At 35.4% G+C, this 26,961-nt stretch overlaps 2 protein-coding genes and 1 long non-coding RNA gene across 7 annotated transcripts in view; 2 read left to right on the top strand and 1 right to left on the bottom strand.

Moving 5' to 3' along the window:
- The window catches only part of NMU (neuromedin U), a 36,675-nt gene extending 24,104 nt beyond the window's left edge, over positions 1–12,571 (top strand). The window contains exons 4-11 of one of the 5 annotated variants that reach the window (XM_043572615.1): positions 550–609; positions 2,329–2,358; positions 2,446–2,496; positions 4,063–4,137; positions 4,876–4,927; positions 7,048–7,101; positions 8,400–8,439; positions 12,433–12,571. In XM_043572615.1, coding sequence (XP_043428550.1) covers positions 550–609; positions 2,329–2,358; positions 2,446–2,496; positions 4,063–4,137; positions 4,876–4,927; positions 7,048–7,101; positions 8,400–8,439; positions 12,433–12,535 — 465 coding nt within the window. In that variant the 3' untranslated portion in view covers positions 12,536–12,571. The remainder of the gene's footprint in view (positions 1–549; positions 610–2,328; positions 2,359–2,445; positions 2,497–4,062; positions 4,138–4,875; positions 4,928–7,047; positions 7,102–8,399; positions 8,440–12,432) is intronic. The other 4 variants (XM_043572616.1, XM_043572618.1, XM_043572617.1 and 1 more) reach the window with 4 other exon arrangements.
- Positions 3,382–14,498, bottom strand: LOC122478865. The gene is made up of 2 exons (XR_006296179.1): positions 14,229–14,498; positions 3,382–4,101 (listed from the first exon to the last, which is right to left on the bottom strand). It is a non-coding gene; the product is annotated as an uncharacterized LOC122478865 (long non-coding RNA).
- A 99-nt stretch (positions 14,499–14,597) lies between these two features.
- PDCL2 (phosducin like 2) overlaps positions 14,598–26,961 on the top strand; it is a 36,393-nt gene continuing 24,029 nt past the window's right edge. Inside the window, exons 1-2 of the mRNA XM_043572614.1 lie at positions 14,598–14,729; positions 26,404–26,524. Coding sequence (XP_043428549.1) covers positions 14,724–14,729; positions 26,404–26,524 — 127 coding nt within the window. The 5' untranslated portion in view covers positions 14,598–14,723. The remainder of the gene's footprint in view (positions 14,730–26,403; positions 26,525–26,961) is intronic.

The following is a 26,961-nucleotide window of genomic DNA, read 5'->3' on the forward strand; positions in this document are numbered from 1 at the left end:
GTGTGCAGTCAGCAGCCTGGAAGGGTGGTAACTCCGATGAGGTGCACCATGTGCGGCTTCTTTCCCTCCAACTCCCATTGTTTGCAAGCACTTGCAGGATTTTCAAATTAGCCACTAATGAGTAATATTCAGTGAAGCTCACAGCTTTGGCATGTAGATTCAAACTTTGCTACAAGCTGGGAGGAATAATCCCTCTTTTGGCACTGTTCTAGTTTCTCTCAGTCATACAATTTCACGGACTCTTAGAAAGTATGAGAGAACTATGTATCTGGACCACCGTGGAAGCCTTAATCAGTGCATATATACAGTACATAACATTCCCTCCCCCCCCCCCCCCCCCCTGGTTGGAAGGAAGGTTTTACTTTTAGGAGCCAAGTTTTTGTCATGAAAGAAACCAAGGGATTTCTACAGAGTTTTGATGGGACACGAGAAGGAATCTATTCTGGGTGTTTGGAATATCCTTGCACTCCTAACATTCAACAGTTATATATTCTATGCAAATATTGTTAAAGCACAAGGTTGGCCTATATATCTTCTCATTTTCATTAGGCATCCAATGCACTGGAGGAGCTTTGCATCACAATTAGGAGGACTCTACCAAAGCCCCAGGTAAGGTTGGAATAGTGTTTTAATTGTAGGCAAAAAAAAAAAAAAAAAAAAAAAAAGAATTGCTCAGTGATACCTTGGTATTCCTTCTGGAAGAAAATATACCTGATTTAGGAAGCATTTCATGAAGAGCCAAGAAGATCATGAGTTGGTTTTGGATAAGAAACAAAACCTTAAGTTTCTCAAGTGTCTGAGAATTTAGTGTTCACATTAATGGGGTTTACAATCATCTAATTGGAAAATCATATAGCCCTCTCATAAGATGTGTTCTAGTTCTCATGAAAGAAATTTGGGGTCATTTTGACTCCTTTTCTCATACTAGAATTGGAGAACAGATGTATCTCAGCTTGGAGGTCAGGGCATTGTACTTTGCTAGAGAGAAGGACATTAAGAATTTATATATATAGACAGTATCAGTTTGAAAATTATATTCTTACTGTGATGTCTTGGTTTCTTATTAAAATTATTTGATTCATCTAGAAGAACTTTTTGGTCTGAAACGAGGAGAGCTGGGAACTTGAAAAATAGCTTAAGTATACCATACTTCAGATTATATTCTATATATTATAGATGAATTTATTTTAAAACTACTTTATAAGGATAAGAGAGGCAGGTCTAGAATTAAATCTTTCATTAGCAATCCTAATTTAACTATGATCATTGGTACATTCTTACTTATATATCTTTCACATACAATAATTCAAAGAAACCTTGATATTTTGAAAGCATAAATGTTTCCTGTATATATATATATATATATACACACACACACATATATATGTGTATATATATATTTTTTTTTGGTGTTTTTAGTGGTGTTATTTTCCAAAACATTTCATTGACTTTTCTTCCTGATTAGGATAAAAGAAGTGACAATGGTGTTTATCCATGAATTTCTTTTCGTATTAAAAGCAAATGAGAAGGGGCGCCTGGGTGGCGCAGTCGGTTAAGCGTCCGACTTCAGCCAGGTCACGATCTCGCGGTCCGTGGGTTCGAGCCCCGCGTCGGGCTCTGGGCTGATGGCTCGGAGCCTGGAGCCTGTTTCTGATTCTGTGTCTCCCTCTCTCTCTGCCCCTCCCCCGTTCATGCTCTGTCTCTCTCTCTGTCCCAAAAATAAAAAAATAAATAAATAAATAAATAAATAAATAAAAAGCAAATGAGAACAAAAAGGAACAACAAAAAGGAATATGACTCATTCTTAAAAAAATAGATTTTTGGAGGGAGAGAGGACTATAGAAAAGTTTATGGAAAAAAAACCCAAAAATAACTCATAATCTTATTACTACAAGTATTGTATTTTACTATGGCTCCTTAGAGTCTTTTTCTCTGAGTACTCTATCATGTGATTGATCATACCATAATTTTCCGTTTGACCATTGTTGAACTATTAGGATGTTTCTGGTTTTTTACTCTTATGAATAATGCTGTAGTAGAGAACTTTGTTCACACCTTTATTTGTAAACAATATCTAATTAATTTCCCATTTATTTTTAGAGCAATATATGTTTAACCAATTTCAGTATTATAGTTTACATATAGCGTGTCACATATTTTTAAAAATTATGTGATATAATTTTATAATGTTACAAATTTTATACTACATATATTATAGTATACTATAATATACTATAGCGTAGTGTAATATAATAATATAGTATTTTATGTATAATTTTATAATATGTTACATATAATAAAATATTTCTTTCTTTCTTTTCTCAACAGGAAACAGATGAAAAAGATAATACCAAAAGGGTAAGGTGATTTCCATAAATATATACACCAAAAAATAAAAGAAACCAGTAACCGTCTATAGTAAATCTCACTACTTTTTTTTAACAGTTCTTATTTCATTATTCGAAGACACGGAAGTTGGGCAACTCAAATGTTGTGGTAAGTTGTAGAATTACTTCATATTAGTAATCATTAGTATTTTTTTTAATCTGTTTTTACAGTTTATCTAATAAGCTAGATCAAAATTCATGTTTTTTACTTTAGAAGTTTATATGTGGATAAACAAATGGAATTTAATATTTATCACACATTAATTTATTTTATATCTTAACTACATGTGTTTTAAATGTATTTATTCATTCATTCAATAATTATTTACTGAGTATCTATTATGTGCCAAGCACAACTCTAGGTACTAGAAATATAGCAGTGAATAAAATAGAAAATTAAAAAAGAATCCCCCCCCATCATGAAATCTACATTCTAGAGGCAAAAAAAAAAAAGTGCAAATGATTAAGAAAAACATATTGCTTTAGATATCAATTAGTGCAAGGATAAAACAGATTTATTCAAAGTCATCTTAAGAATTATTTTAAAAGATGATTGCCGAAAATGTCATTAATAGAAATATCCACTTCTATTCCTCAGGTCTCCTTATTTGTAACTAGGCTTTTAATGTGAGAATTTACTAAGAGTAGCTGGATACCAGTAACGTGAATTCAGTTTACTTCTAAATTGTGCAGTTTTAGTAGTAGCTTTTCTTTTTATATGAATGGATTTTTAAAATGCTATTCTGGTGTTTTAATCTAGAGTGCTTAATAATAATTGTTTGACTATAGTATTCCTTCTGTGATTGTGACTCACTATCATGGACCAATTTAGGGAATGAGGAGCTGTGGAAAGATAACTGTAATATAAACTCAGTTTTAAATATCATATGGAATATTCTTATGTATGAGGAGTTGAAAGTTAGGTTATACTGGCTTTAGGCCAAATACAGATTGAATTGATTAACAAATAACCATTCTATAGGGTTTAAAGTAATCCATTTGAAAAATGAATTTAATATTTGTGAGAAGGTTCAATTCAAGCCATGCCCTTAAAATGAAACTGTTTCAAGTAACTACATGTCTTGGATGTACTTTCGTTTTCTTCCACTTGGCATCTTTACATTTTGAGAAAATGTATCTTAGTCACATTTTTCACTCTCGATGACACATTTGTCACCTTTTGTGTCCCCTGTTGTCTTGTTCCATATGTTCACTTTTAAACAAAATATATATTTTGTAAAGGAGATGACCAGATGTGTGTACAGGAGAATCTTCCAGATATACATTTTCATAATGGAAAACTGATTCTCACAGAGGAGGTTTCCTCTGTCCAAATCATTTTTGCGTGAAGTCTGGAAGCAGGCACTCTGAGAATTGCAGGTTCTCAGGATAGTCTCCTTGCTGGCAGCTGGTGATGGAGCTGACGCCCTAAGAACAGTGTTCTTCAACGTAGCATAGAGCTACCATATTTCATTCAGTGTCTTAGCTTACTCTCCAGGTTCTTTGAAGTGCTCTCCAAGGGCTGTATTACCTAACACCTTTCTCGTTCTTTTTTGGTCTGGAGCAAGTAGAGTGGGTAAAAGCAAAACCAAAACCAAACAAGTAGGAAACCGTCTTTATGCTCAATGCCGAGAAGCTTTTGTGCTCATCATGTGTGTGTGTTCGTGTCTCTCAGTCGTCTGTCGTGCATCCGTTACTGCAGCTTGTTCCTCACCTGCATGAGAGAAGAACGAAGAGATTCAGACTGGACGTACGTAACACAGACCGCATGCTTGCCTTGCCGCTCTTTGTGGGACCAGTAATTCCCAGTCGTGGTGGTTTGTAAGATCCTCCTTTTCAGGCTAAGCCCAACGTAAACACCCAGTTGGCCTGTGGAAGAGCGTCTGTTGGCAGAACTGTTTTCACTCAGGAAGAAGAGAACTGTTCCCCCTCCCCATGTTATGTCCCTTTGGGTTCAAGCTGGGGGCCAATGAGGAAAACTGGGGTTAGATTCCCTTCCGGGGCTGTGACCCTCCCAGGGAGGAGACCTATTCTTGGTTGAAGGGAGGACACAGCAGCGTGCCTAGTCGCTAGGTAGGAAATAGGAGAAAAGATGGAGGACAATTCATTGCCCTCCGTGTGCGGTTGGCAACTGGCTAGGACAGTAAGCTTTCTATCCAAGTCTTAAAATGTTAGGAAGAGTAAGGCTCGTGAAGTAAATATATCAGAAATTAAATGCAGGCACTTTGGTTTTTCAAATTAAAAATATGGCCCAAATCCAGTATCTATGTTTAAGATGAAAACAACTGACTTTTAACACATTTTTAACTAGGAATTGTGGCATTTTTATTGTCATTGAAAAGGAATCCTAACTCTCTCGATGATAAAAGTTTCTAGGTATTATTTTAAGTGATGCCTTACTTTGTTGTGATGCATTACAGTTTTAAGTCTTATATTACCTCAGTTTATTCTTTTCGCAACTCTGTTAATATACAACTCTTGTCCCCAGTTTACTAAAGGGGAAACAACTCAGAATAAAGATCTTTCCCAAGACAATGCTAGTAAGTGAGCCTATATCACCTAATTTTAAAACAGATTTTTGGTAGTGACATGTTTTGTGTTCTTAAAGAAAATGAGTTTTCAGATCTTAGTGTATTCAAACACTTTTCTTAAATGTTCTTTGCTAGACATCCTCACTTCCAAACCTACATCTTTTTTATCCCTACTTCTCAAATTCTTTTATATGCAGTTCTATCTCTAAATAATAAGACTAAAAAGACCTGTGTGTTTGGGCTTGAAGATTTTAAATTTTGCCACTATTTAAGTTACATTTTTCCCTGCCTTTTTTTTCTTATATAATATATATATATTTCTAATATGTAGAATATATAAATATATATATAGAGATGTATATCTATATAGAATCTTGTATGGAATATGTCTTATATAGAATATATAAATATATATATTTTTTAATATATATAACTTTTCTTATATAAACATATAAATATATAGTTTCTATGTGAACATTTAAAAAATAAAGTTTCTTCATTTAGTATTTCTGAGAGAGAGAGAGAGAGAGAGAGAACGCACAAGAGGGGAAGGGGCAGAGAGAGGGAGACACAGAATTGGGAAGCAGGCTCCAGGCTTTGAGCTGTAGCACAGAGCCTGATGGGGGCTCGAACTCACGAACTACAAGTTCATGACCTGAGCTAAAGTCGGTGGCTTAACCGACTGAGCCACCCAGGTGCCCCTCTATAAGTATATTTTAAATATTAAGTAATTTGGAGAGTTTATAGTCAGGATGAGAATTAGATACAAAATATTGAGAATTTAAGATATATTTGTTGTAAAGCAAGTATTTCAGAATTTATTTTTATTTTCTTTTAAGTTTATTGATTTATTTGAATAATCTCTACACCCAGCATAGGGCTCGAACTCATGACCCCAAGATCAAGGGTCACATTCTCTTCTGACTGAGCCATCCAGGTACCCCAAATCAATAAGGGATTTCAGAATATTAATAGATGTCAGGGCTGTTTCTTAGAATTTAAATATATGATTATACTTATATTACAGAATAATTTTAAAAGGTCTTGATGACAGATTTCATAGTGATTGCCATCCTGACACTTTTATAATAAATTGTTGAAAATAGGAAGCTATAATAACCAATTTTATGAAAACCATAAAATGTTAAATATTTTTGCCATTGTTTACAATGCAATTAAAAATTTTTTTTTAATGTTTATTTATTTTTGAGACAGAGAGAGAGAGAGACAGAGCTTGAGCAGGGGAGGGACAGAGAGAGAGGGAGACATAGAATCTGAAGCAGGCTCCAGGCTCTGAGCTGTCAGCACAGAGCTGGATGCAGAGCTCGAACTTGTGAAACGGGAGATCATGACCAGAGCTGAAGTCAGCCGCCCCTAAAAATGAAGTGTTTTAGGAAAAGAAGTACTTCAAAATATACCCATTTTGAATAATTGGTTTGTTTCCATTTGGTATTTTTTTCATTATAATACCTGTGAATATGTTATATTGGGAAAATCTCTACTCAAGTCTCATTGAATAAATATAGTTTACCAAAGTTGTCCCTCAATTTTAATTTCAATTCCTTATAGAAATATAGTGTATTTTAGCTCTGACACAATTCCATTTTATATTTTCCCTGTTCAAATGTTAGCACATACAGTACGTATTTTAAAGGAAATATTTCATTCAAACAAAATTAAATATAGTTAATTATCTATGAACTGTCATTTCTCATTCTACTTACCGATGAATATACATACAACTGATGAACTTCCTAGAAGCTGTTATGTTGATAAGGAAATTATTTTATTAGTTATTTAAAAAAATTTTTTTAAGTAAACTCTATTCCCAACATGGGGCTCAAACTCATGACCCTGAGATCAAGAGTGGCACGTTCTACCAATTGAGCCAGCCACCCCTAGGAAATTATTTTAAAATATAACATCCTGGCGATTTTGCTAGTTGAAAATTCTTCAGGTATACATACAAAGATTACTTATTGGTATGAATTATGTACTCAAGCCCTTGATTCCCTCTTTGTTTAATTATGATCGTTGAAAATACCTTTGAGCTTCACTATACTCTCAAGAAGAATTTTCACTTATTTTTACTGTTAGTTGATTTGTAATGCCCTCATTTTCTCTTCCAGGAAGAATTCCAAGGTCCTATTGCAAGCCAAGTTCGGAGACAGTTTTTATTCAGGGTATGCAAATATTGTATTCAAAAAAAAGCATTCAATATTAAAATTGAAAAATACCCTGTGCATTTATTTACACTAAGTTGAAGTTTGTTTATAGATATCTGGCATCAGGTATTACAGTCTGAGATTAACTTCTTCCACCACCGTATTGTTTTAATGTTATGGTATCTCTGATCTTTTCTTTAATCCACTCCGCATGTTTGTAAATACCCCAAATTTCACCCATTAAACAGTTTAGTTCTATAAAATTTCGTGTGCAGAAAATGAGTATCTTAAAGATGCATTATTCCTTAAGTTCCAAAGAAATATTTACTAAATATTTGATTCAGGAGATACTGGAAGAATTATGACTATTTTCATGTTTTTAAAAGTAAAACAATCAACTATATTAGAGGTTGTAAGTAGAAAAACTTTGTAATTGCATTTAGTGTTTTGTATGTCCAAATTGTCTGTGAAATGTGAGTTTCTTTCTAAGTAGTTACACTTGCCAAAAAAATGTTTGTATCCTTACTACATTACCAGAGATGTTTTTTTATTCATTTATTTAGCAACTATTTTTTGAATTTCTACTGGGTGCTGGGCAATGTTCCAAAGGTTAGAAGTATACAGATAGATAGGATTCCATCTTATACTCTAAGAGTTTACAGCTTAATACAGGAAACTGATAAATAAACAAATACAAATTACTATGTTAAATGCACCTTCAATTCAGGGGCTGTGGGTTATTTTTCTTTTCTTTCATATCCTTTTCTTTTCTTTTCTTTTTTAATCAATTAATTTGTTTTGAGAGAGAGAGAGACAGAGCCAGAGACAGAGAAAGGGAGAGACAATCCCAAGAAGGCCCTGTGCTGTCAGTGTAGAGACCAGCTCAGGGTTCAAACTCACTAACCATGCCTTGAGATCATGACCTGAGCCAACATCAAGAGTTGGATGCTTAACCTACTGAGCCCACAGGTGCCCACAGGGCTGTGGTTTCTAAAAGAAATGCACTTAACCCAGGTCAGAGAGTGGAGGAGGTACAGAGAAGGTTTTAAGAGCTGAATTTGAAGAATCAACATGAATTAACTAGTGAAATAATTAACTAAGGAATTTCAACTTTATTATTAAGTTAAGAAGAGCTATATGGTAAGATTTGCATTTTGGAAACTAACTCTAACAATGAAGTGGAGAACGGATGGAAACATGAGCAAACTAGATAAAAGAAGAAATAATAATACCCGTCGAAATCATTAGGTTGCTTTGTATGAAAATTAACTTCATTCCTTAGTTTACTGATTTATTTCTAATTTATTATTTTCTAGCCACGCAATGGAAGAAGGTCAGAAGGTTACATTTAAAATGGTATGTGCTTCACAATTCAACCCAGTTTGAAAATTTCTGTCATTTTCAGATATTCACAAATTAAGCTTTGCTCAGTATATTTCTATTACTTGATTGTGTGTGCACATTAACATTAATAATATTAATATTAATAATGCACATACCATTATAGGGGCCGTGGGGGCTTTATATGATGGAAAATGTCCGTATTTGAGGGACAGATATGCTGCCATGTGTTCCTCAGACTGATGTAGGGAACAAAGGCAAAAGAAAAAGTTAAATTTCCTTACAACTTAGAGCCCACTGACAAGTCCTTGAGACAGGCAGAGTGACCTTCTTCTAGGAACTCAACTGCCTCAATGTCAATACTTTGCTAAAGGCAAAAGAGAATCTTAGCTTAACATTAACCTCACTTCCAGGATCCTGTAAGTCTCCTTTAACATAAAAAATTCCTTTAGAAATTTTCTTCATCTCTACCCCCTCCAGACATATATGTTAGTGACCATACTCCAAGCATATGGCCCCCTGATATACATCTGAAGGGTCTCATGATTAAGGTTTTACTAGACAGTAATAAATGACCTCTTCCTAACAACAGCTAGCCCCTTAAGGTCCTGGAAATCTTGCTTCTAAATTCCTTAGAGACTTACGCTACCCCTAGCCCCCTCCCAATTTGAAAGTATATAATCAGCCACTCCTCACGTCTGCAATGCAGCCTTTTCTGCTCACGGGTCCTGTCGGTGTTTGAATGAAACCCCCTTTTTTGCACAAAAGATGCCTCAAGAATTTTTCCTGACCATTCCCCCCTGAACCCCAACATTTTCATATGAAGACTATACCACAATAGTCCTCACTGTTTCAGAGACATTGACCTTATCATCATTTATTGGGCAAGTAATATGTCAGAGGTTGTCTCTTATTGTGATGATCAGTGTCCACCATAATGGGCCAGAACTTACAGACTGAATGCATTTCTGTCTTCCAAGTGACCTGTATTCAAAGATTCTTTATAAAAGCTGTAATTTACCATTTCTAGAGAACTAAGAAAATGTGGGAAGACATGAGAGCATGACTTCTACTTTGGGACTCAGTTTTCCACATCAATGTTGGAGATATAGTAGACATTTCATAGCTATTGGATAGCCCTACATATTTAATAAATTTGTTAATCCTAGTATCTTATTAGGCTGTGAATTTCGAAATTAAACCCAATGCAGGTTGATAAATTTACACCATGCAAATAAAAGTATATTCTATTAACTTTATATAATCTTAAATGCAGATTTTGTGCTTAGCATGTTTTTGCAAATATATTTTTCATATCACCATCTCAACCCTTAAATACATAGTTAGCTTAAGAATATTAAATTTCTTAATACTTTCTCATGAAAACAAAAATCAAAATGTACTATTTCTAACTAATGAAGATACCAAAAATTTACAATATCTAGAAAATAAAGAGATAATAAAAACACTGCATGTTAAAACTTATGGGGCTCTGCCAAAGCCATATTCAGTAGAAAATACAAGGCTTTAAATACTGTCAAGCAAGAAAGAACGAGTGAATTAAGGATTTTACTTTAAAAAGTTAAAAAACAACAACAAGGTGAACCTCAGGAGAGCAAAAGGAAGAAAATTATAAAATGAAAAATGAAATTAATAAATTATAAAATAGTAAAACAGAATAATTGGTAAAGCAAAATCTGATTATTTGCAAAAAATAAAATAAACTAGCCTAACTGGCCCACCCTAATCAAGAAAAAAAAGGAGAAACCATAAACATGCAAAAATACAAATGAAAGTAAGGAAATTAAAACAGATATAGAAGAAATGGAAACCATAAGAGAGTACTTTGTAAATCTTGTGCCTACCCATTTGAAAACCTGAATAAAATGGAGGATTGTCTGGTAAGGTAGATACTACCAAAATTGTCTTCAGAAGAAAGAACAAAAATCTGAACAGACTAATGGCCATTGGAAAAAATTGAAAACATTATCTAGAAACTCCCTGCTCAAAAGTACTAGACCAACGGATTTTGAACTTTTACAGCTCAGCGATGGAAGAAAATCTCAAAATATTTTTTATGAAGCCAGCAAATACTAATACCAAAACCTTATAAAAGTAGTATATAAAAAGAAACTATAGGTCAATCCTATTTATAAATATCAATACAAAAATGTTAAAGAAATACTAGTAAATTGTATTCAGCCGTATATTTTAAAAATTATATAACTCCAAAAAAGTGAAGTTTGTTCCAACAACTCAGGATGGTTCAACATCAGGAATTCTTTTACAATATGTTCACCATTAGAAGAAAAATTATTTAATCATCTCAAAATTCCACATCAATTTCTGATGTTTTATTTTATTTTTGTCCATTTTTTTTTTAATTTTAGAGAGATGGAGAGAGAGAGCTCGTGCACAAGCTGGGAGAGGACAGAGAGAGAGAGAGAGAGAGAGAGAGAGAATCTTAAGCAGGCTTCACGCTTAGCATGGAGCCCAATCCCACAACCCTGGGATCATAACCTGAGCCAAAATCAAGAGTCAGATGCTCAACCAACTGAGCCATTCAGGCGTTCCCAATTTCTGATGTTTTAAAAGAACATCTTCTAGAAAGAGATGAATCTTTATTAACATTATTTATATAATGGTCTCAAAGTCAGTAGCAGTCTTGATAGTAAAACACTTTGAAGAATTTCTATTGAAATGTCAGGAACAAAACAGGGATGCTCTGTTACCTCTTATTTAATGTAGTTCTTATGCATTAGGCAATTCAGTAGATAAGAAAGAAATAAAAGAGACAAATATTGAAAAAGTGAAGAAAATTTTAATGTGCTCATGGGGCAAAATTAGGAACTTAAATTTTTGGACTATATTTGGCATTAATTCCTATTTTAGCAAAGGCCTGTTACATTCACATCAGAAATATGAACAAATATATTCTTTAAAAAAATTTTTTTAAGGTTTATTTATTTTTGAGAGAGAGAGAGAGAGAGAGAAAGAGAGAGAGAGAGAGAGAGTATTTGTGTGTGAGCAGGGGAGGGGCAGAGAGAGAAAGGAAGACACAGAATCCGAAGCAGGCTCCAGGCTCTGAGCTGTCAGCACAGAGCCTGACATGGGGCTCGAACTCAGAACTATAAGATCATGACCTGAGCTGAAGTCAGATGCTTAACCGACTGAGCCACCCAGGTGCCCCTGAGCAAATATATTCTTAATTTTTTATTTTTTTAAGGAGCTAAGACCAAAGGGTCAATGGAAAAGAAGCTATGCTTTATAATATTACAAAGATAGAGATATTTACAAAATGTGGACAAAAAATAGTTTAATACTAATTGAAAAAAGTGTCTGTGATTGTTAACACCAAACCAAGTGGTAGAGTCTTCACAAATGTGAAATGGAAATTAATCCATGATTTGGTTAATTTAGTTAAAAATTCTCTCTGAATTTGACAAAAATAGCTTTATTTGGATTGTTTTCAAGATTAGGGTTTATACAGACTAACTTAAGATTTCATTGTATTTTGTCATAAACAGCTCAATAATCATTTTTTGTTTTTTTTTTTTTCATCTGATTATCTGAGATCTTTCTCTGTCTTGATGACTTCTATTTACTTAGAAAATGGTTAGACATTTTAAAAAATGGTTAGACATAAAATGGGATTTGATTTAATTGCACATACAAAAGGAAATAAATAAATGAGGAATAACTGTGCAAATTTTAAAATATTTTATTCTTAGATCTTACTGGCATCAATGAGCTTTAGGAAACCACTTTTATATAGTTAAATACTGTATAAAGTTTTGGGAAATACAGACACATAGAACGAGTGTTCTATCAGAGAGAGATTAATAACTAAAACTATACAGACTGAAGAATAGCTGAGAAATGGCCCTGATGTCAATTTTATCATACATGAAGAAATATTTATAGAAATGTCTGTATGCTAACATTGCCTACCCTCCTTCACAGACTCATTTATACTTGACTCTAAACTTAATTTTTGTTTTTATACAGGACCAACAATTTTCCACAGAAGCAGCAAAATGTTGACATTTTGTTTTCTTCTCAAAAACAATCCTTGCTAAACTTACTGTATTTAACAATCCCTGTGTTGTAAACATTCTCAATAAAAGTTGGTTGAGATTATAAAATGTTTAATTTGTCAACAATTTTAAAAACATCTTAAAATATTTTTTTCTTAGATAATAAAGCTGTACATAATGATGTTCCTTAGATCCCTGCAGCTTTTGACAGTACAGTTGACCCTTGAACAACATGGGTTTGAATTGCAAGGTCCACTTATACAAGGACTTTTTCAAAAAATACAGTACAGTAATGTAAATGTATTTTCTCTTATTATTTTGTTAATAACACTTTCTTTTCTGTTGTTCACTTTATTGTAAGAACACAGCATATATTACATATAACATACAAAATATGTGTTAATCGATTATGTTATTGGTAAGGCATCTGGTCAACAGTAGGCTATTAGTAGTTAAGTTTGGGGAGGGTCAAAAGTTGTGCTAGGATTTTGATGCATGGGAGGACCCTCCTAATCCTTGTGTTATTCAGAGTCAACTGTACTGATACACATGCTCTTTTGTTATTTTTATTAAATGCACTCAGAAGAGAGCTGACTTTTAATGAGCTGTTTTAGTTTATCCTATTTGGATTTCATCAGTGACAAAGTCACCAACTCTTATAATACCATAGTGTCCAGTAACTTACTCTCTTAGAATGTGAATACCAACTAAAACTACACTAGTTGAAGTTGGCCATGATCCATCAAATAGTCCAATAAGCAAGTTCTGATTTGTCTGCTGTAAAATAAACATCTGATTACCACAAACATATCAGGGGGTTAGCTTTTTCTACCAACGAGTAGTGTTCAACTTATCTCAAGATAAGTCATTTCACTCTGCAACATCTGAAAGGCAACCAGTGTCATCCATTACCAGAAAGAAAACAGTGTCACCAGTAGAGGATCATGAACACACTTGGAAAACATTTTACATCAAATTAGTGCTTATTGGACACAGAATTAACCTCAGATGGATGTTGAGATTATTTCCATTCAGGTTCCCCTGGGTTTTTCCCTTCTCACTTCCCTCTTGGATAACCTCCTCCACCACAAAGCAGGCTGGCTGGTTAGAGGAGGGTGACTCTAGAATAGGGAGGATTAGTAACTCAACTAGCTAGGGTTTTCGATGGTCAAAATAAAACCAGTTGAATATTAATTTAAGCAGCGGTTCCTCAGGCCTCTCAGAAATACAGAGAGACTTAGGTTATTTACATTTTAGGGTTCCCAGGATATAAAGAAAAAGGAAGAAGAAGAAAAAATACCAAAACATGGTTACAAAAATTGTGGGATGTTCTACAATATTTTATATTTAAAAAATTAATATTTTATATGCAAACACAACAAAACATATAGGCTACCAGGAGTATAGGATTTTCATTAAATATTAACTGGGCACTACAGGTGGAGCGGTCTAATAGTGAACCCGAGTTTAAAATTGTGTCACTAAAAACATTTTTTTCTTCTTTTCCAAATCCTACCAGTATATCTCTGTGACCATGTATATAACCTTATTTGGTGATAATATCAAATGTTTTCCTCACGTTCCTGGCAGCTACCAGTAAACACCCTTTCCTTAACCTAACCACCAAGGAATCCACCTGTCTAGGCTTTCTACGTAAAGTCAGAACTCCTGTCTTCTAAGACAGTGGGTTTTTAGATAGGGGTGGAGAACCATTTGAGAATCTGATGAAAGCTCTGGTCCTAAACGCCCAAGACCCCCAACACAAACCTACGCATATGACGAAATGATGCACAATTGGGGTCTGTGAGCTAGTGGTCCCCTAAAATCCATCCAAATATAGTCTATGGGCTCCTCTGAAGGGTTCTCTCCCCAGGATTTGGTTCTTTCTTCATGAAGACAGGACTCAGGAGTTGAAGGGTGCCAGAGGCTCTGAGACAACGTGCCGATTTGGTGGTAGTGGAAGGAGGGATGGGAGGAATATGAGCACCAGTACTAACAGGTAAGGCACCACTCAGTACAAAGGCCCCAGGCAGGACCTGGTGCATTCTCACAGTCAGCCCCTAGGCCACGCCTCCACGTTGCCCGGCAACCGAGCCGCGCTGGGTGCACCAGCGAAGGAGGCCCTTGTTCTCCCCTCCCCCTCCTGCCCCCTCTTCCGGGCGGTGGAAACGGCTAGGCCTTCGGCGGGCTCGCCTCCAACCTGAAGGAGACTTGGGGTGTCAGGAAGACACCGCCGCCACGTGACGAGCGAAGGGGAACACCATGCAGGTGGGCACGCACAGGGGTCCCCGGCTAAACCTAGAGTGAGCACCAACGGGGAGGGAGGCCCACAGCGGGTGGGTTCTAACGTTTGTTCCGGTAAGGGCTACGTTTTGTGTGCCTCTCTGTCAAGATTTGACCCCCAGGATAATACCATTTCTCAACGCTCAAGACTTCTGTTTGTCTCTGGAAGAAGTTTTTAGAGTTGTTTGAGATTGAATTTTACGCCTGCATCCCGGAAATCTTAACTGCTGCACTATTTCTCACTTGAGAAATAGACCAGCAACTGTAGCCCAAGTGTAATTCAGTTTAAGTATTCTGCTCCGCTACCTTAAAAAAAGATCAGAACGGAAACCCAGGAGTTGCATCTGTCTCAAGAAAGACCAGCTGACCCTGGAGTTTCTCCTACTGGATTGCAAAAAAGCTCTGTTAGGCTTCCATTTAGTCCTTAGAAGGCTGCTCCTCTAACGCTTCCTTATTAAACCGAAGCCTGTGCCTTTGTTTCTTCTTTTATCAGAGTAAAATTCTCACTTTCTGACTTTCAGAAACAGCTTCTTCCCACCTGCTCCCCCAAATTAAAACCACTGTAATTTCTCTTGTTTTGCATATTTTATTTTTATTTGCATATACTGTGTAAGTTATTAGAATATTTTGAACATAAATTACACATAATTTTTAATGAATAGTCCTTTTGTGCTAATAATAGATTCCTAGCAAATACATTTTATCCACTCTGTAAAAACGTTGTGAATCTGTCTGGATTTATACCTGCTCTTCAAGAAATAAGCCAAAATATAATTGAGTGAAGTTAACAGCACGTTAACCTTTGTTCATTTATTCATCAATTTACTCGACATCCAGTTATTCAGTGTTTATGTTTAGTTCTGGACTTACTCTAAAAGAGCTTAGTATGGGGGAATAAGAGGGAGACAGATGTAACCATTTGTGGTATGATAAATGCCACAGTAGTTTTAACACAGAGATTGTGGTACCTATTTCTACTAGAAGAAATTTCATAGATAATTTCTAAAACTGAAGAGAAGAATAAATTAAAGAGCATTTACTGTTAAATCCCATTGTGATGAACTCCTAGATCAGTTAAGGAAGAGCAGAAAGGTATACATAAAACCATAAGAATGTGGTATCATGAATATCAAGAAAGGCCATTTTAACAAGAAAGGAATGAGACAGTCTCTCCAATTCTGCTTAAGAGATCAAATACAATGAATATTCATAAAAATCAACAAGATGGTGCTTGTAGGTGACATTATCTAGAGCACTTTTGGTAGTATTAGAAGCAAAAGCTAACTTTGGAGTGGGTTGAAGAGTTAATGGGAAGTGGGAGCGGTTATAGTTTATATAGACAATTGTTTCAAGAAGTTTAACTATGAAGGAGAAGAGAGAAGATGGTAGGGGATGTCAAGTACAGAGGGAGTTTTTTTAATAAGGTATTGCTGGAATTTTTGGTAATAGTGAGCTAGATTATTTGGACCAACTCTCCCTCTGCGTACAAGTAAAAATACTGGCTAACACGTAAAACATATTTCCTTAAAAGCATCAAGGAGTAAGAAACTATGATAGTAGGATATGATGCTAAGAAACTATGAGACCAAAGTTGAAGGGAAACTGGAAAACCAGGTAAATGGATTTCCAGAACTCCAAAACCTCTTTTACCCTGAAGGCATTAGCAGTTTGTGTTTTGGTCCCGGGTGTAATCCACAGAGAAGGAACCAAAGGGGTATTGTCCACTAAAGTATGGAAGACTAATTGTATGAACAAGAGATAAACTCATGTTCAGGAGAATTCAGGGAAAGTTGTCTTGATGCTTAGTGAAACAGGGGAGAAAAAGAAAGGGAATAATACCTGTTCCCAAGAAGTTGTGGCCCAATACAGAAATCACATGGATTACAATCTAAATTATATTGTCTGGGTGGTCCAGCAAACCTCAAATTATGAATTTGATATATATTAGTCATATACGTATATACATACACACGTAAAAATGCCTTATGTCTATAAATGACTAGAAGAAATAAAAACCCCTCTGTAGAGGAATATATCTTTATCTTAGACCTCGAACAATTCCCTCAGGTAAGTTCTCAAGGACAGCAAACCGAAATCAGTCAAAAGTAACCAAGCACACAAGGAAACAGGGCACCATGAACATGAACCAACAAAAACAGACCTGTAGAGACTTTTGTTATCAGAATGATCAGAAACGGGTTCCAAAACAATTATGATTATTAGTTTAAAAAAATAAAAGACTAGATTGAAATTATCTGCAGGACATAGTGAGCTTAAAATTTGATTAAGACATTTCTATACACTATAATGAATAATCCAAAAGAAAATTAAGAAAGCAATGGCCTGGATATTTGCATCGAAAAGAGTAAAATACTTAGGAATACATGTGACCAAGGAGGCAAAAGACTTGTACACTGAAAACTACAAAACATTGCTTAAATTAAAGAACACATAAGTAAAAAACATTCCATATTCTTGGATTGGAAGAATTAAATTGTTAATATGTCAATATTTCCCAAAACAATCTCCAGATTCAGTGTAATTCCTACCAAAATTCCAATGACATTTTTTGTAAAAACAGAAAAACACATCTTAAAATTCATATGAAATCGTAGGAGACCCAAAATAGCCCAAACAGTCTTTTAACAGATGAACAAAATTGGAGGACCCAGTATCTGTTTTCAAAATATAGTAGCAGTATATATGTATGTAAAGCAGCAGTAATCAAAACCATGTGGTATTGACAGACAGACAGACATATGAACCAATGGAATAGAATAGAGAGCCCAGAAAGAAACACTCACATTTTGGTCAAACGATTTACAACAACAGTGCCAAAACCATTCAAGTGAAAGGCAAACTGGACATCCACATGCAAAAGAATGAAGTTGGGCTTTTAGCTCACATTATTAACAAAAATTAACTGAAAAAGGATCAAAGGACCCAGGGCCCAGGATAAGGGATTGCCAGGATCAGATCAACAGAAGCAGGATTCAGGGCTGAAGCAGCAAAGAGTTGAAGACATGGAAAGAATTTGAAGACATCCAGGTAGCAAGGAAGGGTTCTCCAAGGCCTGAAGACTAAAGCAACACACTGACCTTTGGTACAATGTAAGTTCAGGGTGAAACTTTCTCTATAAGCCTCTAAAGAGGCTTAAGAGGTTTAGTGACTAAGAAATAGTACTCCTGGTTGACAACAGAAGCAAACCCTTTTTGAAGGAAATTTTCAGTTTGACCCCCAAAGCACCCACATTTTAAAAGAAATATGATCTCAAAATAATCACATAAGAAGACTACTATGAATGTTAAACAAAGGCAAAAAAACAACAGATTTAGATTTTTAAGGACTGCATAGTTTGCAATTGTCAAATACAAAATCCCTGTTATTGAAGTGTTCAAGAAATAGAAAATGAGATTACAAAGATGAGTTTATATAGGAAACTATCAAGAATGAACAAACAGCCCAAGTGTCCATTAAGAAATGAATGAATAAAGAAGATGTGGTACACACACACACACACACACACACACACTGGAATATTATTCAGCCATAAAAAATGAAATATTGCCATTTGCAACAACATGGATGGATCAAGAGAGTATAATGCTAGGTGAAATAAGACAGAGAAAGGCAAATATCATATGATTTCACTAATATGTGGAACTTAGAGAAACAAATGAACTAAGAAAAAAAGAGATGAACCAAAAACCAAACTTTTAACTATAGAGAACGAACTGGTGGTTACCAAAGGGAAGGTTGTAGGGGGTGAATGGGTGAAGTAGGTGATGGGGATTAGGAGGATATTTACCACAATGAGGACTGAGTAATATGTAGAACTGTTGAATCACTGTATTGTACACCTGAAATTAATATAACACTGTAAACTATACTGGCATTAAATTTTTAAATAAATGAATAAATAAATACTTCAATGAAAATACCAAAAAAAAAAGACAGATAAAGGAATAGAAAGGAACTTTTAGAAATGGAGTAAAGCTGAAGTAAAAAGCTGAATGGACCTCTTAATTTCTTTGCTGAATACTAAACTAAAATTGTTTCTAAATTTTGCTATTATGAATACTGCTGTGGTGAACATCAGAACAGGAATTAAAAAAAACTGTGTTTTATATAGAGAGAGGTCGTGTACAAATGGGGGAAACGGGTAGTGGGAGAGAGAGAGTTTTAAGCAGGCTCCATGCTCAGCGTAGAGCATGACATGGAGCTTGATCCCATGACCTGAGCTTCAATCGAGCGTCAGAAGCTCAACCAACTGAGCCACCCAAGCACCCCTAGAACAGGGGTATTTGTTTACATTTTTGATTATTTTTTAATAAAGATTTCTAGAAGCTAAGAAAAAAATATAAAAGCCCTTGAATGGATAGGTATATTAGTTTTCTATTACAATGTAGCTAAATAGCCCTGAATTTAGCAGCTTAAAACAACAAATATTTATTATCTCATAGTTTCTGGGGGTCAGGAATTTGTGAGTGGCTTAGTCAGGTGGCTCTGGCTCAAAGAGTAAATGAGAGTACAATTCAGACATCAGCTAGGGCTGCAGTATCTACTTCCAACATGACTCACTCACATGACTGTTGGCAGGAGGCCTTGGTTTCCCACCACTTGGACTTTTTTTTTTAAATTTTTTTTAACGTTTATTTATTTTTGAGACAGAGAGAGACAGAGCATGAACGGGGGAGGGTCAGAGAAAGAGGGAGACACAGAATCTGAAACAGGCTCCAGGCTCTGAACTGTCAGCACAGAGCCCAGAGCGGGGCTCGAACTCATGGACTGCAAGATCATGACCTGAGCCGAAGTTGGACGCTTAACCAACTGAGTCACCCAGGCGCCCCCACTTGGACTTTTCAATACGGCTTTTTCATGGAATGAATTGTGTCTCTCCAAAATTCATATGTTGAGACCTAACCCCAAATGTGACTATATTTGGAAGTAGGATTCTTAAGGAGATAATTAAGGTTAAATGAAGTCATAAGGGTAGGGACTGGTGTCCTTCTGACAATCTGAAAGGACTGGTATCCTTATGAGTAAGGGACACCAGAGCATTCTCTCTCAGTCTCTCTCTCTCTCTCTCTCTCTCTCCCTCCCTCCCTCCCTCCCTCTCTCCCTCCTTCTCTGTGCACAGAGAAAAGTTCATGTGAGAACAGAGCAAGAAGGTGGCCACTTGAAAGCCAGGTTTCTCACTAGAAATCAACCCTGCCTGGTACCTTGATCTGGGACTTGCATCTTCCAGAACTGTGAGAAAATAAATTTCTATTTAAGCCACCCAGTCTTATATTCTGTTATGGAAGCCCACACAGACTAACACAGGCTGCTTGAGTGTCCTCACAACATGGCAGTTTCTTTTCCCCAGAGCAAGAGATGAATGTTTAAAATGCTTTAAATGCTGGAGGGGGAAACTGTCAAACCAAAATTCTATATCCAGCTAACCTATCCATCCAAAAAACTGGGGGAAAATAGTCATTTTCAGAAATATGAAAACTGGGAGAATTAGTTGCCAGCAGACCTTAACTATAAGAAATACTTAAGGGTGTTTATTTGGGCTGAAGGGAAATGACACCAGAGGGAAAACTGGATCTAAAGAAAGGAGTGAAGAGCACCATATATGGTAAATATGTGGATAAGTACTAATAACTAAAAATCCTTTTTCTCTTAATTCCCTTAAAAAACATTATAATTCTTTAAGGCAGAAATTATAACCTTGTATTATGTGTTTTCAAATATATGTAGATGTTAATATATTTAACAGCAGCAAAGCAAAGGATGGGATAGTGGTAAACGTAACTGGGCAAGGTTCCCATATTTTTTTTATTAAAAAAATCTTTTTAATGTTTATTTATTTTTGAAAGAGGGAGAGACAGCATGAGCAGGGGAGGGGCAGAGAGAGAGAGAGGGAGACACAGAACTGAAGCAGGCTTCAGCCTCTGAGCTGTCAGCACAGAGCCATCAGGCTCTAACTCATGAACCATGAGATCATGACCTGAGCTGAAGTTGGATGCGTAACCAACTGAGCCACTCAGGCACCCCCAAGGTTCCCATATTTTATGTGAAGTAGTACAATATTAAATCTAGGTAGACTGTAATAAGTTAAAGATACCCAATATAATTTCTAGAGAAATTATTAAAATCATAATGCAAAGGTGTATACCTAAAAAGCCAGTGGCAAACAATGATATTCTAAAAACTACTTAATTAACCAAAAGAAGGCAAGAAAGAAATAGAGGAACAAAAAAGTAAATGAGACTAAAACAGGAAAATAGTAGCTCTAAATCTAATATTAACAATTATATTAAATATTAATGGACTAAATACTTCAAATAAAAAGCAGAGATTGTCAGAATAGAAAAGCAACACACAACTGTATACTGCTGAGACACTTTATTATTTTATTTTATTATTTTTTAAGATTTAAATTCTTGCATAGTTAACATGTAGTGTTATATTAGTTTCATGGGTACAATATAGTGATTCAGCAGTTCCATATATTACTCAGTGCTCATGAAGATGTGTACTCTTAATCCCCTTCACCTATTTCACCTGTCCCCACCCCACTTCCCCCTGGTAATCATGTGATTGTTCTCTATAGTTAAGAGTAGGTTTTTTGATTGGTCTTTTTTTGTTTGTTTGTTTGTTTCTTTCTTAAATTTGACATAAAAATGAAAGCATATGGTATCTGTCTTTCTCTAATGGACTTATTTCATTTTAGCATTATACTCTCTATAGAGCCATCCGTGTTGTTGCAAATGGCAAGACTTCATTCTTTTTATGGATGAGCAATATTCCTTTGTGTGTGTGTACGTGTTTGTGTATCCCACTTCTTTATCCATTCAACTATTGACAGACACTTGGGGTGCTTCCATAGTTTGGCTATTGTAAATAACGTTGCAAGAAACATTGGAGTGCATATATCCCTTCAAATTAGTATTTTCATATTCTTTGGGTTAATACACAATAGTGTGATTACTAGGTCATAGGATAGTTCTTGAGGAACCTCCATACTGTCTTCCACAGTGGGGGCACCGATTTACATAACCACCAACAAAGTGCAAGCCTTCCCTTTTTTCCCCATCCTTGCCAACACTTGCAATTTCTTGTCTTTTTGATAATAGCCATTCTGACAAGTGTGAGATTATATCTCATTGTGGTTTTGATTTGCATTTCCCTGATGATGAGTGATGTTGAGCATCTTTTCATGTGTCTGTTGGCCATCTGTACATCTTCTGTAGAGAAATGTCTGTTTATGTCTTCTGTTCATTTTTTAATTGCATTTTTTTGGTGTTGAGCTATATAAGTTATTTGTAATTTTGGATACTAACACTTTTTTGGATATGTAATTTGCAAATATCTTTTCCCATTCAGTAGCTTGTTGTTTAGTTTTGTTGGCATTTCCTTTGGTGTACAGAAGCCTTTTATTTTGATGTAGTCCCAACAGTTTATTTTTTGCATTTGTTTCCCATGCCAAAGGGGACCTACCTAGAAAGATGTTGCTATGGCCAGTGTCAGAGAAATTACTGTCTGTCCTGTCTTCTAGGATTTTTATGGTTTCAGGTCTCACATTTAGGTACTTTATTCATTTTGAGTTTATTTTTATGTATGGTGTAAGAAAATGGCCTAGTTTCACTCTTTTGCATGTTGCTGTCTAGTTTTCCCAGCACCATTTGTTGAAGAGACTATCTTTTTCTCATTGCATATTTTTGCCTCCTTTGTCAATGATTGACCGACCATATAATTGTGGGTTTATTCCTGGACTTTCTATTCTGTTCCATTGACCTATGTGTCTAATTTTATGCCAGTGCCATACTGTTTTGATTACTACAGCTGTGTAATGTAACTTGAAGTCTGGAGTTGTGATACCTCCAGTTTTGTTTTTCTTTTTCAAGATTACTTTGGCTGACCCTGACCCTGAATAGGGTCTTTTGTTGTGCCATACAAATTTTAGGATTGTTTGTTCTAGTTCTGTGAAAAATGTTGGTATTTTGATAGAGATTGCATTAAATCTGTTGATTGCTTTGGGTAGTGTAGACCTTTTAACAATATTTGGTTTCCCAACTCATGAGCATGGAACATCTTTCCATTTCTTTGTGTCATCTTAAAAGAGACACAGTTTGAATACATAAAGCAGAACACATAAAGCAAAAACTAACATAATTCAAGGGATAAATAGACAAATCCACAATCATAATGTGAGATTTTAAACCCCTCCTCTTAGTAATTGATAGAAAAACTAGATATAAAAATTGCTAACAAAATAGAAGATTTGAACAAACCTGTCAATCATGCATTGATTTATAGAGAAATATACCTATCAGTGGCAGAATGCACATTTTTTCCAAGCATTCACTAAGATACATCATATACTGGGTCATAAAACAAGTCAATGCATGTCAAAAAAATCAAAATCTTAACAAAGTATGTTTTCTAACCAAAGAGAATTAAATTAGAAAGTATTAATAAGATACCGAGAAAAGTTGAAATTACTGGAAAATTAAATAACATCCTTCGAAATAACTAAGATGTCAGTAAAAAATTGTAAAAGAGATTGGGAATATTTTTAATTGAATGATAATAATGGTACAGCAAACCAAAATTTGTAGGGTGCAACTAAGAAAATTGTTAATGGGGAAATACATAGCTGTAAGTGGCTGTATTAGAAAAGAAAGGTTCATAGTCAATAATCTAAGCTTTACCTTAAGGTATAAAAAAAGAGCAAAATATAATCGGTAGGACCCTCATTTAAAATGTTTGTATTATCTGTCAAGAGTTTCAAGAGTTTCCCTTTTTCATTTCTAGTATTGGTTATTTGTGCCTTCTTGCTTTTTTTTTTTTTTTTTTTTGGTCAGTTTTGGCAAGTGTTTATCAATTTCATTAATATTCTCTAAGAACCAATTTTTGGCCGTGTTAATCCTATTATATATTAATTTTTCAGCTCATCAATTTCTACTTTCACTCTTTTTATCCCTGATTTATTTTGATTTTCTTTTTCCAACTTCTTTGGTTGGATGTTTATATCTTAATTTTTAAACTTTTCATTTTATAAAATATCAAATTAAGGATATAAAATTTATTTTATGAACTGCTTTAGTTGCAGCCCACATATTTTTTTGTTATGTGGCTTTACTTTTTATCATTCAATTCCTAATGCTTTTAAATTCCCATTGTGTTTTTTTTCTCTGACCCATGGATTATTTAGAAAGTGTTTTCTTAATTCCAAATATATGATGATCTCCTAGTTATCATTTTCTTATTGATTTCTGTCTCTGGTCACAGTGCCGAAGTCTGTGAGCCTTTTTTCGATTTCTCAGCTTCTTGGCCTCTTCCAGAATTGGTAGTTGATCCACGGGGAATGGCCTCAAACATGGAGCTCCTCTCTAGCTCTCCTTCTCATCCAAGGTCTTCTGATAATTTTCTTCACTGCCTTATTGATTCTCCAGTGCTTTCAAATTGATTTTCATCAATTTCGTTCAATTTTACTAGATGTTCTCAGCAAAAGGTTTGATTCAAATGATCTAGTCTACCATTACCAAGTGCGGAATTCCTACTGATGCTGGTATTTTATTATTAGGAGACATACAAAGAATAGGGATTGAAGATCTCAGGGATAGAGTGACCAGTAATAGACAAAGTGGGGACAGAAAAACAAAACTTTGGCCAAAGAATAGGATGAAAGGAGAAATAAGATGATACTTGTCTGTCATTTATTATTGCATAACAAACTATAACAAACTTGGTGGCTTAAAACAACACAATTACTGTCTCAGAATTTTTATGGGTCTTGATCTAGGCTTTGCTTAGCTGGGCCCTCTTCTCCAGAGTCTCCCACAAGATTGCAATGAAAGTGTCAGCCAAAGCTGGGGTCTTATTTATTTATTTGTTTGTTTGTTTGTTTGTTTATTTATTTATTTATGTTTATTTGTTTTTGAGAGAGAGAGACAGAGAGAGACAGAATGTGAGTGGGGGAAGGGCAGAGAGAGAAAGAGGGAGACACAGAATCTGAAGCAGGCTCCAGGCTTTGAGCTGTCAGCACAGAGCCATCCGGCTCTAACTCGTGAACCATGAGATCATGACCTGAGCTGAAGTTGGATGCTTAACTGACTGAATCACCCACATACCCTGCTGGGATCTCATTTAAAGGTACAACAGAGGAAGAATCCATTTTTAAGTTCATTTACATGGTATTTGGCAGAATTCAGTTCTTTGGGGGCTATTTGACTAAGAACCTCAATGTCTAGCTGATTGTTGGTTACATTTCCCTTGTTGCATAGTTCTCTCCATAAGGCACTTCCCAATATAGCAGCTTGCTTTATCATAGCTAACCAGTGTGAAGAGTGCTGGCAAGATGGAAGTTATAATATTATGGAGAATAACAATAGAAATTACATTCTTTCATCTTTGCCATGTTCTGTTGGTTAGAAGCATGCCACAGTTCCCACCCATAGTCAAGGAGAGGGAGTTGTGCAGAGATGTGAATGCCAGAATGTGGAGATCATTTAAGGTCATCAAATAATTTGTCACAGGGGCGCCTGGGTGGCGCAGTCGGTTAAGCGTCCGACTTCAGCCAGGTCACGATCTCTCAGTCCGTGAGTTCGAGCCCCGCATCAGGCTCTGGGCTGATGGCTCGGAGCCTGGAGCCTGCTTCCGATTCTGTGTCTCCCTCTCTCTCTGCCCCTCCCCCGTTCATGCTCTGTCTCTCTCTGTCCCAAAAATAAATAAAAAAGTTGAAAAAAAAATTAAAAAAAAAAATAACAATTTGTCACAGTATTTTCTCATATGTATAATTAAATTCTCCCTTCCTCTGGAAATATCAGGGGAAATGGACAGCAAACTAGAAAGAAAAGAGTTAATATATTACAACCTCTGGAAAAGGAGCAAATAAAATATCAAAGGCTAAGTAACAAGGAAAATAAGGTTAGCTTTCATAGAAAGAAACTATTTTTTTTTATTATTTATTTTTGAGAGCAAGAGAGACAGAGTGTGAGTGGGGCAGGGGCAGAGAGCGAGGAAGACACAGAATCCAAAGCAGCCTCGAGGCTCCAAGCTGTCAGCAGAGCCCGACGTGGGGATTGAACTTGCAGACCATGAGATCATGACCTGAGCCGAAGTTGGACATGCAACCGTCTGAGCCACCCAGGCACCCAGAAAGAAACTATTATTAGACAGAAATTAAACTATGGAAAAATTCCTAGCCTCTTCTAACATTTAACCTGGGAGTACGAGTCCCTTGAAGCTAATTGGTTGAAAAGAGAAGCGTGTTCACCTGGACGTATTAAATGCCTATGTAGAAAAACAAAACAGTAGTTTTGCATGATGTTAATTGCTTTTGCCTAATATAGTCATGAGAGACTTTTCCATGATTTATGAGTTTACTTCATTAATATTTGATATATGTGTTCCTAATTGATTTTTTATTAAACATCTCAGGATAACTTTGAGGGTAGAGGATGTATCTTATCTATCAAAGTATGTAGTACCACTTGTGCTGGGAAGTGAGGAAAAAGTAGGCCACTTTGTTCTATACTTTGAAACTAATTATCCCATTATCTGTAGAGTTCATGAACAATTGCATAGTTGAAAATGTTATATATCAATTTTACATGTACATATTAAAATGCACAACTGTGTTAATAGATTTTCTATTTTTTTATAGGATCCAAATGAAGATACAGAATGGAATGAAATTTTAAGAGATTTTGGCATTCTTCCTCCAAAAGAAGAGCCAAAAGATGAAATTGAAGAAATGGTTTTACGTTTACAAAAAGAAGCAATGGGTATAGTTGTGCATTTAGTGGGCTGGATGAGGAGATAATGATAGAGAAAGTGTATTTCATAAACTAAGAGGGAGAGAAGACATTAGAAACCCCACCCATACTTTTGAAATTAGGGTGCTGACACCTAAAATTTTTAATTCATATGTCAAAAGTCACAAGCTAGTTAGTAACAGAGCTGAAACATCCTGGTATATAACCTAGTGAGCTTTTTTCTCTGCCATCTTCCTCTACCTTGTGATTACCTTCTATTTTGATCATATATATAGTATGCATTATGTGTTAAGACTTTCAAGTACTTGGGAAGTCTAAATTTATGGTGTCTAACTGATGTTCACATCTACTTTAAATGTAGCCTGGTAGTTCTGTGAATTCAGAGCAGGAATCACAGTAAACAAAACCAAAGCAGTCAGCTTTAAAATAGCTTTATATATTGGAGA

The sequence above is a fragment of the Prionailurus bengalensis genome, chromosome B1, assembly GCF_016509475.1.
Source record: "Prionailurus bengalensis isolate Pbe53 chromosome B1, Fcat_Pben_1.1_paternal_pri, whole genome shotgun sequence".
NCBI classification, from domain to species: domain Eukaryota; kingdom Metazoa; phylum Chordata; class Mammalia; order Carnivora; family Felidae; genus Prionailurus; species Prionailurus bengalensis.